At 46.3% G+C, this 16646-nt stretch overlaps 1 protein-coding gene across 1 annotated transcript in view; it reads left to right on the top strand.

The window, feature by feature from the left end:
- LOC146041574 (uncharacterized) overlaps window positions 1-1666 on the top strand; it is a 45161-nt gene extending 43495 nt beyond the window's left edge. The window contains exon 4 of the mRNA XM_083161525.1: window positions 1565-1666. Within this exon, the coding sequence (XP_083017651.1) occupies window positions 1565-1666 (102 nt within the window). The remainder of the gene's footprint in view (window positions 1-1564) is intronic.
- The last annotated feature ends 14980 nt before the right edge of the window (window positions 1667-16646 follow it).

Below are 16646 nucleotides of genomic sequence, written 5' to 3'. Positions count from 1 at the left end.
GTTGCCAGTATCGCCAAGTGAGGGCACTATTTTCCCCGACCCAGTTGACGGTCCGCGGGTTGAGTGCTCCCACTTCCAAAGACGCGGAAAGACCGCGGCGCACTTGAATGTAAGATTTTTTATATAAAGTCGAAGAAAGGAAACCTGCTAGGCGGGCGCAAGTCGAGCTTTGTAGTGTTAAGCTGTCCCAGGCCGTTTACAGCTGTTAAAGTACATGATAATTGTATTATTCACACTTTGCACTAAATAAAACGTAAGTAGTTGTACTGCTGAGCGCCTTGCTTGAGTTCCTAGGGTGGTGTGTTCTCTGCGGCCGACACGGCGAAGAACCGGTGTGGAACCAAGAGTATCCAGCGACTCAAGGTATTTGTCTACCCCCACTGGCGGCATATCACACCCGTGCTGTCATTTCATGGGGCCCGCAGCTAGGGTTACCAACTCATCCCTTTAATCCGGGACACATATTAATTACACAGGTTCTGTGGCAGTTTAAAACCAGGTGAAATGGAGTCTTGAGGTGTGGCAGTTTAAAACCAGGTGAAAGCCAGCCACAGAACCTGTATAATTAATATGTGTCCCGGATTAAAGGGATGAGTTGGTAACCCTACCCGCAGCCACCAGCTGGAAGCGGGCAGAGCATCAGATGTGATGGGAAGCACAACACAGGACACTAAAGGTGGGGCCCCGGCGAGCGCGCCTTTACCTTTCTGTCTGCTGCAGTGAGGAGGTGCCGGCCGCCACAGTCAGATGTGTTTGGCGTCCTACCCCTGCTGCTGCAATCGTATATCGCCCTACTCCACAATCACAGTGGCAGCAGTGTTTGGGGAGGGGGGCAGCAAGGGGGAAGCTTGCTCGCGTAACATGCAGAGCGGAGGAGGGCAGCAGCGGGAGCCCAAGCATCTCCTGTTCTTGCAGTGCCTGCTTTGCCTCTCCTTCCTCTGGCTCACACAAGGGGCTGGGAAACATACGGAGAAGGGAGGGGGCAGAGTGGGGGACATACAGTGAAGGAGGGTCAGGCTGGGGGACATACAGTGAATGGGGGCAGTGATGGCCTTTCAGAGAATGGGGAGCAGGGGCAGGCTGGGGGACATACAGTGAATGGGGGCAGACCAAAGTGAATGGGGGTCATACAGTTAATGGGAGTCATACAGTGAAGGAGGGTCAGGCTTGGAGACATACAATGAATGGAGGCACTGATGGACATTAAGAGAAGGGGGCAGGCTGGGGGACAGAGTGAATGGGTGCAGAGTGGGGAACATACAGTGAAAGAGGGGCAGGCTGGGGAAAATACAGTGAAGGGGCAGGCTGGGGGACATAGAGTTAATGGGGGCTGAGTGGGGGACCATTCTGATGTGATTACTGATTCAAAGAATGTCAGGCTGAATGGTCGGCCCCCACACATTTACACTTCACCAAATCTGGCCCTCGTTGCAAAAAGTTTAGATACCCCTGTTCTAGTGTGTATGGGCCTTTACAAGAACATCTGACATCTGTAAATTTCTGAATTTCATCTATTCAATGCTTTTATCAGATGTTTACATTATCTGTATTAATATATCCCCAGAAAACTCTTCTTGGTGACAAAATGACCTACAGCTTCCTATCGGACGAAGATTGGTATCAATGTAAATATTCTCTGCAGCGATATCGCCATCTACTGGGCTAAACTGGTAAGATAAATCTGTAGCGATCTGGAAGGCAAAGGATACTTGCGGAATAAAGCATTCTTCAGTTGTTAATTTTTTTTATTATATAGCTTCCCTTTTTTCGTACAATGTTTTTTTTTATGCAATCAATTTTTATTAAGAAATAATACGAAGTAAAAGAACAATGAACAACTTTTGTCCGATGTGAGACTATACAATATGTAGTCAATGAGACAGCATCAATTAAGTCAAGCCAACAAGCCTGTGTTCTTGGAGCATTTGGATCTGCTGGAGCATATCTGTGTGATGACTCAGGGATACAGCCAAAGCTTCAGTTCTCTCTGGCGCAATGTGAACATCTCGCATCGGGAGACATTAAACAACATACTTATCGTATTAAATAGTGAAAAGAGAAAGTAAAGAAAGAAAAAGAGGAAACAAAGGGGTAGAGAGGGGGGGGGGAATGGGGTAAAGGGAGCCACCATCTTTTTTGTTTGTTTTTTACACTACTTTATACCAGGGTTGCCTACTTTTGAAAATTAATTTCAGGGAGAAAATTAAAAGCCAGGGGGCGGGCCTTGCGTTACCAGGGGCGGGCCTTGCGTTACCAGGAGTGGGCCTTGCGTCACCAGGGGCGGTCCTACAGTACTTTGATAAGCAGCCAGATATGGGTTTTATCTGGGTATTAATATGGTCCACAACCAATCAGAAAATATCTCTATGGATCGCCTGCACTGTAGTCCTCAAAGGGTTATATGGTTTTGGATGGACAGACTCAAGGAGGCAGAGGATAATACTATTGCTGCAACTCTGCTGCTTGGGCACTGTTTACGTTAAGGCAAGTGATTAAGGGGATATATGCTGCACAGGGAACTCACACAGAAGCCTAGAGTATCCAATTACCTTAGTGCTGTGTGTGGAAAGCAGCAGCCTCCGTGACCCGTGTACTTTCTGAAAGCCGGAGCCGGCTGTCACTGTGTGCTGCTGCTGCAGGAAAAGACTTACTAGCTGCCTGGAGGACGGAAGGGGAAGCCGCGCTATCACCTGTTGCTGCTAGGGAGTGGACACTGTACTGTGTGTGTGCCGTACACGGAGATCGGGGAGGTCTCCAGGCTGATGCAGGTATTTGCCGCGATGTGTACAGCTTTGGCGCGGCTTCAATCATCGTGTAAGTGGCGTCATCACAGCAGCTGTGGGAGAAAGGGGCCCTCTTCCGGGAGTCCGTGAGATGTCCCAGGATTCCGGGAGTCTCACGGACATTCCGGGAGAGTCGGCAACCCTGCTTTATACAGAGCCGGTCCGTTGTAGGTAGTCTGGGGATTCTTTATATGTGAGCCAGTTAAACCAGGTAGCAGTGAATGTTTGAGGGGATTCCTTTAGGAAGGAGGACAAATCTTCCATGGACATGTATAGATCTATCCTCTGGAACCACCGGGTCACAGGGGGGGGGGGGGGGGGTAGCTTAGATCCCCAGAAACAGGGAATCACTGCTTTTGCTGCATTCATCAGATGACGTAGCAGGGATTTCTTGAAACGGGAGATAGGGATGTCCATAAGGTTTAGTAGCCAAAACTCTGGGGTAAAGGGAAGAGCAGTGCCGGTGATATTACCTGAGATTTGGTGGATTAGTCGCCAGTAGTCCTGGATGACTGGACAGGACCACCATATATGTAAGGGGGAACCAGAGTGCAGTTCACACCTCCAACAGAGATTAGAGAGATTATTATTCATTTTGTGCAATACAGTTGGGCACTTATACCATCTAACGAGTATTTTATATTGTGTCTCTAGAGTTTGGATAGATGAGGATGATGCAAATACGTATTTAAATATTTGGCCCCACTGATCCTCCGTTAATTCCCTACCCAATTCCCCTTGCCAAGCTGCTGTATATGCAGGGACCGGGTCTGAGAGGTGGCCCACACAAATCTGGTACAGTTTAGAGATCAGGGCCCTTATTCACATTGACACGTTCGCACGCGAATTCGCATGCATCAACCAACTACTGTCATTGCGCATGTGCAGTGTACGCAACGCGCATGTGCAAACTGCTACATTCCTATTCGCAAGCAATCTTCCAAGCGGTTTCTGCTGTCCGAGCGAAAGATTACCCAGTAGGCGTGATGTGGGCGTTTGTATGGGCGCGTCCAGTATAATGAGCAAAACTGGGCGTACACATGGGCGTACACCTGGGTGTTCACTTGGAGTGGTGGGTTTGGTTTCGCATGACTGCAACACGGATTGTTCCCACACAAGCTCCCAAACTTTCGTAAGCTCAAAGCAGGTTTTCAGTTTCGCACAGCATACTTCTTGTGAACTGCTCATTCGTACGCTTAAAACACAGTAGCGACTTCCGCTTCCGGGTTCATGCAGCTCACACGCTGAGCAGAGCTGCTCCGTGCCGCGGTCCATCCACCAGCTAAACGGAGCCGCCGACGCGACTCCAAACACCCGCACGGGATACCAGAACCCCCCGCTATCCAATTACTGGCAACCACATGGCTTCAGGGGCCACACACAAGACGCAGCAGAGGCCGGAGAAAAGACGCGCTGAAACCAACATGGCGCCCGACCCGGACTCCGCGCCTCCCTCACCAGCGTCCAGGCAGGCATCAGCACAGCAGAGAGACATCTCAGCGTCACAGGTATTTAAGGATGCCGATGCCCCTGCAACATATGGAGACATTGTGAATGCTATTAAAGCCACTATGCCCTCCATCCTGGCCAGCGCTGTACAGGAAATAACCCAGCAAATACAGCACCTCAATACCAGAGTCTCAGACTCAGAAAATAGGATAGGTGCCCTGAGCCACGACATGCATATCGTACAGAAAGATATAATAAGGCTTCAGAAGGAGAATTTACAACTGTGGAATCGTCTGGACGACGCAGAAAATCGTTCCAGACGTAATAATATCAGAATTGTGGGATTACCAGAATCTCTTAAAGGCCCTGCTCTGGCCACCTTTGCCTCGCTGACCCTCCCCCAACTTTTAGGAATCCAGGCAGAGTGCAAGGACATTGTTATAGAGCGGATTCACAGGGTAGGCCCCCCACTCAGAGGATGCCAGACCCCGTGCAGACCCCGTGCAGTACTGTTTAGGTGCATGAATTACCTGCACAAAATCGCAATATGGAAAGCCTCGCGCAGACAGCAAGATTTACAGTGGGAAGGGAGAAAGATAAGAATATTCCAGGATTTCTCAGTAGAGTTATCTAAACAGAGAAGATCTTTCTCTACCGTCTGTACACGGCTGGTGAACGAAGGATACAAATTCGCCCTCATGTACCCTGCACGCCTCCGCATTTTTACAGCCGACACTCATTTCGACTTCTCATGCCCCGATGATGCGCTGGGCTTCCTGCGGGAAAGTAGTCATGCATCTAACCACCCTATCCACTCCATTGCGGACCCCCCGGCGATCCAAAATTCCACCTGATCTCCCTGTGATGTTCCGCAACCATCTCGCCTACAAATCTGGCAACACCCTGCTTTGGAATCTCCTCCTAAAAAGCCAAGCACTTCTACCAGCTTTTCAGAGGCCCGACATAATGAAGGCCAGCTAAGGACATCTCTAATTCATGAAGTCTTCACAATATTGGTCGGTCCCTACCTCATTATCCACCTTCTAAAATACAGGACATACCGGACATACTATCCACCCCCTTTTGTCATCAATACCTCCAGACCCCCCTCGGGGCACCGCCTCGACATACCATGGTGACTATACCCGGCCCACAAGCCTCTACCTTTTTATTCTTATTTTTATTGCTATTTTATACCTACTACTCTGCGGCCACTAAACCACTCAAGTCACCCCCCCCTCCCCTTTTTTATCCTTGAAATACTGGACTCAGTTTATAGGACCTGCGGCACGTTCAGCCATGTTCCGGATTCGATATACCCTAAAGCCTCCCTTGTGGAAGAAATTTAAACCTTCTTTTATGATTTATATTGCGGTTGTCCAGCTGTTTGTAAAAGTTCTTTGGCATGTGTTACATGCAATTTGCTACTTCTTTCATGTTTGTCTTGTCTCCCCAGTCCAGTATGTGTCTATTCCCCCCCCCTCTATCCCTTCTTGTTCTCTATCCCTTATAGTAGGTCAAAGTTCAACGGTCCACTGGAAGCTGTCCGAGCGAGCGGTCATCACCACCTTTGACACAAATGACTGAACTGAAAATCGGCTCCCTCAACGTAGGAGGAATTCATTCTCCTGCAAAGAGACGCAAGGTACTTCTGTATCTCCAGAGACAGTCCGTCGACATTGTTTGTCTCCAAGAGACCCACTTACTGCCCCCCGAGATAGCTAAACTTCAGATGTTAAAATGGAAGGTTCTAGCTTCTGCACCGTATAACAGCAAGGCTAGAGGGGTAGTTATACTCTGTTCTAGGGCTCTTCCAATTGCAATAACAGACACAATTATTGATCCTGAGGGAAGGTATATCATAATCTCAGCCAACATAGCGAACGCCTCCTATACTATCTGCTCAGTGTATGCCCCCAACTCTTATAATAAAAAATTCTTCATAAACCTGATTAAAATCCTCACCCCAAAAATAGATTCTAAAATTATACTCTGTGGAGATTTAAATTTAACTTCCCATCAAATTCTGGACAGGTCTTCCACCACTACTAAACCTAGACATTCTCCCAAAATAGGCATTCCCTTCTTAGCTAAGGCCCTTAACCTGGTTGATTCGTGGAGATCTACTCACCCAACATCACGAGAATACACGTGCCTTTCTGCAGCCCACCAATCACAATCACGCATAGACTACATACTAATATCCTCTACACTATTCCCAACAATGAAAGCCTCACAGATACACCCTATATTCATTTCTGATCATGCCCTAATCCAATGTACCATGTCCACCTCCACCGAAAGGTCTAATTACAAGACGTGGAGATTTCCCTCCCAACTCACTAAATCCGAAACATTCATAAAACATCTTACGTCCGCCTGGAACGAATACCACACATTCAATTCGGAACATTTGGCCTCTAATCCAGTGAATTACTGGATGGCGGCCAAAGCTTACCTGAGAGGGTCAATTATGGCTTATGGCTGAGAAACAGCTTAAAAAAAGCCTGTCCCGAGATTATATCTCATTACAATCTTCTCTAACTGATGCCTACGCTACTTATTCCCAGCAGCCAAATCAAATTAACAAGACAGCTTATCAGAAAGCTAAAGCCCTCCTAGAGGATTCCCTACAAAATTCAACTGACAAATTACAATTTATTTCTAACTACAGATTTCATACATTTGGCAATAAAACGGGGAAACTCCTCTCCACCATATTAAACTCCGATAGATCCCCCATGCTCATACATCCTCTGACACAATCAGACGGTTCCCTCACTACCTCAAACTCTCAAATTTCACAAGTCATGACAGAGTTCTACTCTTCCATTTACTCTAATCCTGCTACGTTCTCTGACACCCCCCCCTCCTATGATGCAGAGCTTTGGGAACACCTCTCTTACCCTGTAATCTCAAACGATGCAGCTCGAACACTCACGGAACCGATTACTCTGGATGAGGTAAATGGGGTAATAAAGAAACTAAAGCGAGCAAAAGCCCCTGGCCCAGACGGGTTTGCAAGCGACTTTTATAGTATGTTCCCAGAGAGAATAGGCCCCATACTTGTATCCGTCTTCAATGCCATCTTAGTACAGGCCACCCCCCCACCATTTTTTAACAGTGCAATAATTAAAGTTCTCCCCAAATCAGGTCGGGATTTATCAAATCCGGGGTCCTACAGACCCATATCCCTCCTCAACAATGACTACAAGATACTGACAAAAATATTAGCGGACAGACTTAACCCCATATTACCTTCAATAATACAACAAGACCAAACAGGCTTTATCAAGGGCAGGCATTCAGTCCGAAATGTTAGAAAGATACTAGCTGCCACCCAATTATACCATTCAGATTCACCCCAAAACTCCCTAGCCCTACTCTTAGCGATCGACGCTGAAAAGGCCTTCGATCTGGTCCAATGGCCCCATTTATACCACACCATGAACAAATTTGGCATCCCCCCAGCTTACATTAAATTTATACAAACATTATATACGGACCCCTCATCACAAATAGCCTGCAATGGTTTCCTTTCCTCACCATTTAAAATCCAGAGAGGCACCAGACAAGGATGTCCTATATCCCCACTATTATTCGCTATCGCCCTTGAACCCCTAGCAATAGCACTCAGAACAGATCCAAATTTTTCTGGCATTCAGATCAGATCAACCGAATTGAAACTTGCATTATTTGCAGACGACATGATTCTGTTTGTCACAAACCCTCTTAAATCCCTACCCATTATCATGGACACCATTCACTCTTTTAGCACCTTTTCAGGGTATAAAATTAATATCAGCAAAACGGAAATTCTCCCGATCACCCCCATCCCTACAGAAATCAGCACTCATCCCACGATACAACAATTTCAAATCCAAAATACGGCCATCAAGTATCTAGGGGTCCTGATCACACCTAATCCCAGACAGGTATATAAAACTAATATGTCCCCGCTCTTAGCAAAAATAAAATCCCAACTAGAATGCTGGACTAAACTACCTATCTCCCTCCTGGGCAGAGCGGCTGTATTAAAAAGTGTGATCTTCCCAAAAATCTTTTATATCTTACAAATGATTCCATGTACGCTTCTGAAACAAGACATACAGAACCTAAATAGTCTCATGTCAAGATTTTTATGGAAAGGAAAAAGGCCTAGGATGTCTCTTGTCAAAATGCAACACCCCTTAGATACTGGAGGCTTAAAAATTCCGGACTTCCAGGCCTATACCTGGTCCCTACATATGAGATATATATCAGACTGGATGGGAGGCACCTCTTCTTATAGTGACACAGCTCTAGACCATGATATATTTTACCCTTATTCCCCTTGCGCTCTCCTACATTCCCAGGTTAAACAGATACCCAGCCCATTGTTAAACCATATACTATTCAGGCACACGTATGACGCCTGGCTGCAACTGAACAAAAAAGTAAACAGATCCCCGACATGCTCCCCATTCATCCCTATTTGGGGTAACCCATCTTTCCTTCCCTCATTGACGAACCCGACCTACAAGGAATGAAAACGAAAGGGTCTAGACCTGGCCACCAAAATATTTGACCCGGGAGGCACTATACTCGCTTTTGACAAACTCCAAGCTCGATATGAACTTCCTAAGTCTCACTTCTACATGTATCTTCAAACAAGACACTACATTACACCCCTGATTCCCGATATTTTTTCCATGTCCCAGGCTGACCCACTCTTTCCCATCTTTAAAGACACTCACTCTCAGGAATTTAAACTCTCCCACACGTATGAGGCTATAGTCTCTACACTACCCACCAATCATTTCCACACTCTACATGAGTCCTGGAAAAAAGATATTCCTGGAACATACTCACCAGAAGACCTTTTCCTCAATTTCGCAAGGACGATGAGGACTTTGCATTCTTCATATCTGCAAGAGGTGCATTTTAAAGTTCTTCACCGCATTTACATTGCACCAGCCCAAAGCAAACATATGTCTGCAGAGGCCAATGGAGAATGCCCCAAATGCAGAATGGGGAATGCAAAGTTCTTCCATTGCTTTTGGAGCTGCTCAAAGATTTTGAAGTTCTGGAGGAAGACCATTAACTATATCAACAAAATTTTCTCCACTACATTTGGGATTGACCCCCTAGCTTGTCTATGCTTAAATTTCTCAAACTGGATCCTCCCAACCTCCTTTTCCAAATACATCCCCCTACTCACTATATGCCTAACGCTAGCTAGAAAAATGATACTTATCCATTGGATTTTCTCTTCCACCCCATCTATTAGAGAATTAGAAACCAAACTCATACAATTAATACTGTTTGACAAAAGATCTGTCCAGATGGACGCTCATTTCTCTCCTCAGAAATATATGAGGAAATGGGAACCCATCTTTCATGTCCTAGACCCAGAACTAAAAGACAGACTAAGGCTAGACTTTCCATTATCCCCCTCCACAGTTGGTGGAGACAATTTAACTACTTAGACAGAGCCATGTCATGAGTTGTAGACCGGTTGCATGGAAGATGTGGGGGACTGTCTGTGGAGATGTGGAATGCTAATAGGTAATAATCAGTCAGATCGGGCACGCAATGACCATACAACGACTCGCTGGAATCACAAACCATCAGATAACTGTCCATCTATAAGAAAGCTCCCCAGAAGAAGAATCTACACATTATTGACCAACCCTTCATCCCCCTTCCCTCCCCCCTCCCTCACCCTCCCCAACCAAATGTCCTGTCTCGTCATGTCTATATTTAGATAATATCAGTTGACTAAAAACATAGATAGATATAAATGTTTAAGTTTATATGTTTCTCAAGATGCCAGTGTACATTCTCAATCACCCCCTCCTCTCACTCCCCCCCCCCTCATCCTCATCCTCCTCCCCCCCCCCCCCTTCCCCCCTAAAAACCTCTTCTCCCCCCCTCCCCCCCCCCTCCCCATTCATCTACTGGCTCTACAATTAGTTCATGTATGAGAGGTATATTGCAAAACTCAGGAAAGATACACTCACATGCCTGGTTATAACAGTCTAACTAGGCATTCCAAAACACATAATTGAGGTGTATTACATAGCTAGATCAACAGGTTAGTGTTAAATCTATTCGCCTGCAGATATTTATTCTAGAATAGTCCACTCTGTAAAATGCTTGAAATGACGAGTCAAACAATTCAATTTCTGAAAAGCATATTGTTTATTGTCTCAGCAAATGTTTTGGGTACATGGTACCATTTAATAACTGCAAAATCCAAATAAAAACTTTATGAAAAAAACAACAACACAGTAGCGAAATGTGGAACTTATTAGCACCTGAACACCATTGAGAGCAATTATTGGTTGATTGTTACAATCATTTAACTCTGCTCCACTTCAGGTTGCATCACCAAACCAAACACGAGTTAGCAGACAAATTTCAATTATTATGGTTTGGTGAATTGTATGCCACAAATGCAAATGCACTTAACACATGTATTAATTGCCCTTATTTAACAGACCTTTATGTACATTTTCACTCTGCCATGTGTAGCATGTTTGCACTGTCAACATTAGTCGACATGTGTCAACTCACATATGCAACATATATATAATATATCTGCGTAAAATCACAAGACAACGCATGGTAAATGTGAGTATATTTTTATTCGCATATACTACATAAATAAAGTAAAATAAAGTAAAAATAACACAATTTGTTAGCACAAAAAGGAAAATATTTTTTTTTTATTTACGCAGTCGCTTAGGGACTCCCCCTTTTGTGGGTCTACCAACCTGCGTGTACGCATAAGTGGGGGTGCATTCTGACCTTCACCCTGTGAGGTCGAAGCTGCTGGTGTGCGGGCAGTGGAGGAATGTTGTGTGGCCATATGGTCATTGAAGCGTCTGGCTTCATGGTGTAGGCCCTCTAGACTGTGTGCCATTTTCAGAACCACCTGCAGCATTTGATCCTGGCATTCCACAGTGGTGCGGCCCTGCTCACGTATGTCCTGCAGTACATGTGCATACCTCCCAACAGTCCCGATTACAGAGGGACAGTCCCGATTATCTGGGCCTGTCCCGCTGTCCCTCCCGCGGCCGGCAGTGTCCCGCGGTGAGGGGGGGCTGTTAGGAGTCCCCCCTGTCGGCTGCTAAGCAGCGGGGAATAAACGATGTGCGCATGCGCACAGCGTCTATTCCCGCAGCCAGGGGGCTGGGGGCATGGCTAGAGGCTCACAGAGCCTCTGGGTCATGCCCCTACAGCGGCAAAATGGGGGAGTGGCCTCGCGGGGGAGCCACGAGTATAGGCCACACCCCCGAAATTAGGCCACGCCCCCTCGAAATTTCCGGCGCGCCTACAGTGCGCACAACTACGTCCCGCCTCCAGCTCAAGAAAAGTTGGGAGGTAAGATGTGCAAGGGAAATGTTGACAGCTGGTGTTTTTGGTTGGGCACCATTGTTTTCAGTTGGTGGTGGTGGTGGTGGAGGAGCAGAAGCGTCAGCCTCAGTGTTGTCATCTGTGAAGAAACAACAAACACGAAAATATCAGTTGCTGCACATACACCTGTAAATCTATACTGTGCCATTTCAATTTGACATTTACCTCCGGTATCTGCACCAAACTCATCTGGCCCCAATTCACTGTCCATGCTGGAGACACCTTTAATCTCCTCCTGAGAAATACAGTCCTGGGCCAATTCCTCCAGTGACGTTAGCTGGAGGTGTTCTGGGAGATTTCCTCCACCTGTTTTCTGGCTTGCTTTCCATCTGTTTGACAGTTTCCTTTTAAGGCGTGATTTGAAATCTTGCCACCTGCACAAATATTTTCAAAATAATATTCAGAAATGATACATATATGTCTGCGTTTAACATGTCTATATATGTCCACTGGGTTTACGATGCACATGGTTCAATGTCTGCCCATATAAATGTCATACCTTCTTACAAGCATTACACTACATTTGCATTTTAACAATTACACATTTACTTTATTTACACATGCACTACATGCCATTACACATAAGAAACACCTTGTCATCTTCACCCCTGAAAGTGTAACCATGACCACTATTTTTCAGACATTCGACATGTGGTTATACAACCTCTCTTTTCAGCTGCACATACATCAACAAACCCATGCCTTCTACATTTGGTATAGTTTAAAAAACAGGCCTACACACTTAACAACACACACACACACACACAGACACACATACAGCATATTACACTTGCCTGCGCTTCACATGTTGCCAATCCCGGGCCTGAGGGGAGATGGCATTGATGTCGTCTGTGATTTGTTGCCACACCTTATCCTTGGCATTGGTACTCATTTTTTTGGGCCCAAATTCGATCAGGTCTCTGGCTTTAGGCACTAAAATGGCCAATTTGTTTTTGGTGAAAGGGGTGTTGCGGCTTCGGTAAGCCACATCTGTATTTGTGACATTAGTTTGGCTTTGACCCCCAGCACTTTGGCCTGCCACTGCAGCACCCACGGACTGTTGTGCTGAGTTTGTTGGAATGGCTAGCTGTGAGGATGAGGATGAGCCTTCCCCTTCTTCTCCTCTTCTCCTCTCCATAAGGGCTTCAGTGATGGCAGTCAGTCTTTGAATGATAGCCTCGTGGTCTGAGGTGACGTCTCCCTCTGATTCTGAACTCATTGAGCTGCCAAATGTGTTATGCATTCATGTGTCCATTTGTAGGCTGGCTCGTGAGCTAATTGGTTTTTTCGCACGCGCGCTAATTTTCACAAGCGCGCGAGCACGCGTGCGTCAGCAGTGAAAACCTGGCTGTATGGTTATTTCGATTTGCTAACGTCCATCACTATCTTTTGGTGCGTTCTCACATGTCTAAGTTATCCATCACTATCTTTTGGTGCGTTCTCACATGTCTAAGTTATCATCACTATCTTTTGGTGCGTTCTCACATGTCTAAGTTATTAAGCGCATGGCAACAGTAATTTTGTATCAAATCTGCACTGTGGGTTCTTCAAATTGGATTGTGTCATTCTCAATCCATGCCAGTGTTTAGTGCGTGTTTGCTTGCGCATCATTTGTGTTGTTATCCGCCATCATGGTGTGTGCCTATAAAAATGGCGATTGTTGAGTTTGCTTGCGGCTGATGTATATTTTGCCGTTATTTGCGTATGTTTCTGGAACGCACTGTGTAAGTACTTTGGCTATTTTTCTAGTGTACAAAATATTCGCATGTGTAATGTTGTCAATCTTTCTATTGATTGACACATTTTGACTTTAAGGTGTGCCATGCATACAGAACATTCCATCTGTAATGTTACAATGCATCTCTGCACTGATGTTTTCTACTGCTGTAATTGTTAATGGGCCAGATTGTAATGCTATTTGTATTGTCTACTTTTGCTTTAGGATTGGATTAGTGGTCAACTACTGTGGCCAATTATTGCTTTCCTCAGTATTGTCTTAAGGTAAATCACAGCTCGCAGGACATTGGTGTGTGGTGTTTACAGTTGCAACTGTTTTTTTTTTATGTGTGGGAGTATGTTTTCGGTGTGTAGCCACACATCATAGTAAGGTGCTCTGTCATTATCATACAAAATTTCTAGTGGTTAAGTCATGAAATCATACCTAAGTTTGGTGGATTGTTACTTAAGGAGATGGTAATGTTATGTGATGCATGTGTGGTAATGGTCATATTTCAATACATGCCCTTTTTTAGGACTAGGATTGGGTATGGATCTCTACAGGCATCCTCTGCCTGTATGTATTTGACGTGTTGTTGGTGGTGTGAGTCTGTGTGTGTAAGGGTTCTGGGAGTGTCCCCGCCAACCTAACTCCGTTGCCTCTGGCTGGAATCGACGGACGTGTGCAGGGCTAGGCTTCACCTGGGCCCGTCTCGGCTGAAGGGCGAATTAGGTCCGCCCCACTCCGCTACAGGCAGGTCTTATGTATTGACAACACGTCCGCCGAGGCCAGGAGAGAGCAAGGGGACAACTAACTAAAACACCAGAAACGGGGAACTCCCAGAAACCCCAGGGGAGCAACAATGCTCAGCAGATGACACAAAGTGAAAATGAATGCACCGGTACCAATAGTGCCAATACAGGGTGTGGGTGTAACAATACACTGAGATGTAATAAGCAACTGTAACCAAATAAATGAATAGACAGGTGGGTAATCCCCAACTTAGCTGAGAGATGTAATGCAGCCGAGAAGTTGGGACACCGCAGCACAGCCTTGCAGGACAACCCAGAAGAGGTACACTGGATCACGAGGATGACACTCTGGGTACACGGTACATCAAACAGACTGGACAGACGAGGGTTAACCAGCAGGGACCAGGAACACCACTGAACAGTACTTCAGGATCCAGAGAGCACAACAGACCGGCAGGGACACAGTAGGACTGGGATACAGGCTGGACATAAACTGACTGAAGCTGGACAGCGTGGACTACACAGTGAACTGAATAATGAAACTGAATAATATAACTGGCACCGGAGTGTGTGAGCAGAGGGTTTTTATAGTGAGCACAATGTGGTGCTGATTACACATTGCCTATAGGTGAGCACTGCAGGCTAGGAGCCTTATTAAGACACCTGAGTCCTGATAACAGAGCACAGCAAGTAAGCTGCAATGGCCCAGGCTGACCACTGGAGGCCACCAGCGAGTAAACACACACACACACACAGGCTGGGATAAAACCCAGGGAGCAGAATCCAGGGAAAACACAAACTACACACAGAATATGTGAATCTGCGCATAACACAGATCCGCTGGAGGCGGATCCTAACAGTGTGTGTGTTTTTATTTTCTTTATACAATGTATTTTTTATTCCAGATGCAAATGGTGGCCATGGAGGTGGGTGTGCAGCAACAGGCAGAACGTGTGCCTCCACCTGTTCGAGGAAGGAGGCTGGGGCGTGCACAAATCTTCCGCACACGTGTAACCCTCTTTGGGATGCCGGATGATGAGGTACAAACAAGGTACCGGTTACCACCGCATGTGATCCTAGACACTCTCTCATTAATAGAGAGTGATCTTGAAAGCAGTCACCGGCTCCCAACAGCAATTCCGCCTCTCACACAGTGGTTGGCGGTGTTGCATTTTTGTGCCTCAGGGTCATTCCAGCAAGTGGTGGCAGTGCTTGCAGGAGTTTCCCAACCTACTTTCAGTAGGATCCTGAGGCGTATCATGTCGGCCATGTTTAGACGCAAGGGGCACTTCATGGCCATGCCATTAGACCAGGATTGCCTGGATAGGGTCAAGCTGCAATTTCAACACCTTGCGGATTTCCCTAATGTGATAGGTGCTGTGGATGGGACACATGTACCATTCGTGCCACCATCACGTACTGAGCACATCTTCCGTAATCGTAAGATGTTCCATTCCCTCAACGTGATGGTGGTGTGTGGCCCATCCATGCAGTTCCTGGCCTTTAACTCCAACTTTCCTGGAAGTGCCCATGACTCCTATGTCATTAGGCAAACCAGGATCTGGCAAAGATTGAAAGAGTTGGAAGGACGTGATGCGTGGATTTTGGGTGACTCCGGTTACCCATGTACACCCTGGCTGCTAACTCCTTACAGTTCACCAACACCAGGCCCACAGGAGACATACAATGCGGCCCATGTCGCCACCAGGCAAGTCGTGGAGCGCACCATTGGCCTCTTGAAGGGCCAATTTCGTGTGCTCCATCGCACTGGTGGTGACCTCCAGTATGCGCCAGCCATGGTGGCAAAGATTGTGGGGTTGTGTTGTTTGTTACACAACATAGCTGTAACGAGGTCTGTACCCTTCCCCGAGGAGGAAGTCCATCCACCTGAGGCACACGACACTGCCCCCTGCCGCTACAGACACCCTGAAAATGTTCGAGGACACACCCTCCGAGACTCTGTGGTGGGCCGCTTTTTCAGGTAGGTCTAGTCTCATTTATTTACAACATATTGTCAACTACTAACCATCTTCCATTGCCAGATTGATGTGTCACCATATAAGATAGATTGAAATACATTATCACAACTTATGCGTATTTACTTGCACCAATATATATGTGATGCTTAGCATTTAGTTTGCATTTGATGTTTAGTTTCTAGTATGTATTCCAAAATGCTTTGCCTTTTCCTATCCTTGTAGGTGAACTCATGAAGGTGTTGTGGTGCGAGGTCAATGGTCACCTAAGGGATGCTGCTTGGTGTGTGTACACATTTATGATGGCGACTGCACACTAATGGAGCTGCTGTGGCTTTTATGGAGCAATTACACCTTTTCCAAAAATTGGGGTCAGCAAAATAAAACTTTACCATGTAACATACATTGGTGTGGCTCACTATGGGCCTTATTCTGGTTGGTGCGGCCGGGCCGTACGCGTATGTCCCGGGGTTTTTTATGATCTGCGCATGCGTACATTCGCTAATGCGCAGGCGCGAACACTCCACAACGCTTACGGACGGGTCTCTACGTGCGAAAAAACCCATAC

This window comes from Crinia signifera, chromosome 19 (assembly GCF_055691185.1).
Source record: "Crinia signifera chromosome 19, ASM5569118v1, whole genome shotgun sequence".
Lineage (NCBI taxonomy): Eukaryota > Metazoa > Chordata > Amphibia > Anura > Myobatrachidae > Crinia > Crinia signifera.
Note: the sequence above shows the minus strand (reverse complement) of the source record. Positions and strands in the feature narration are given on the sequence as shown.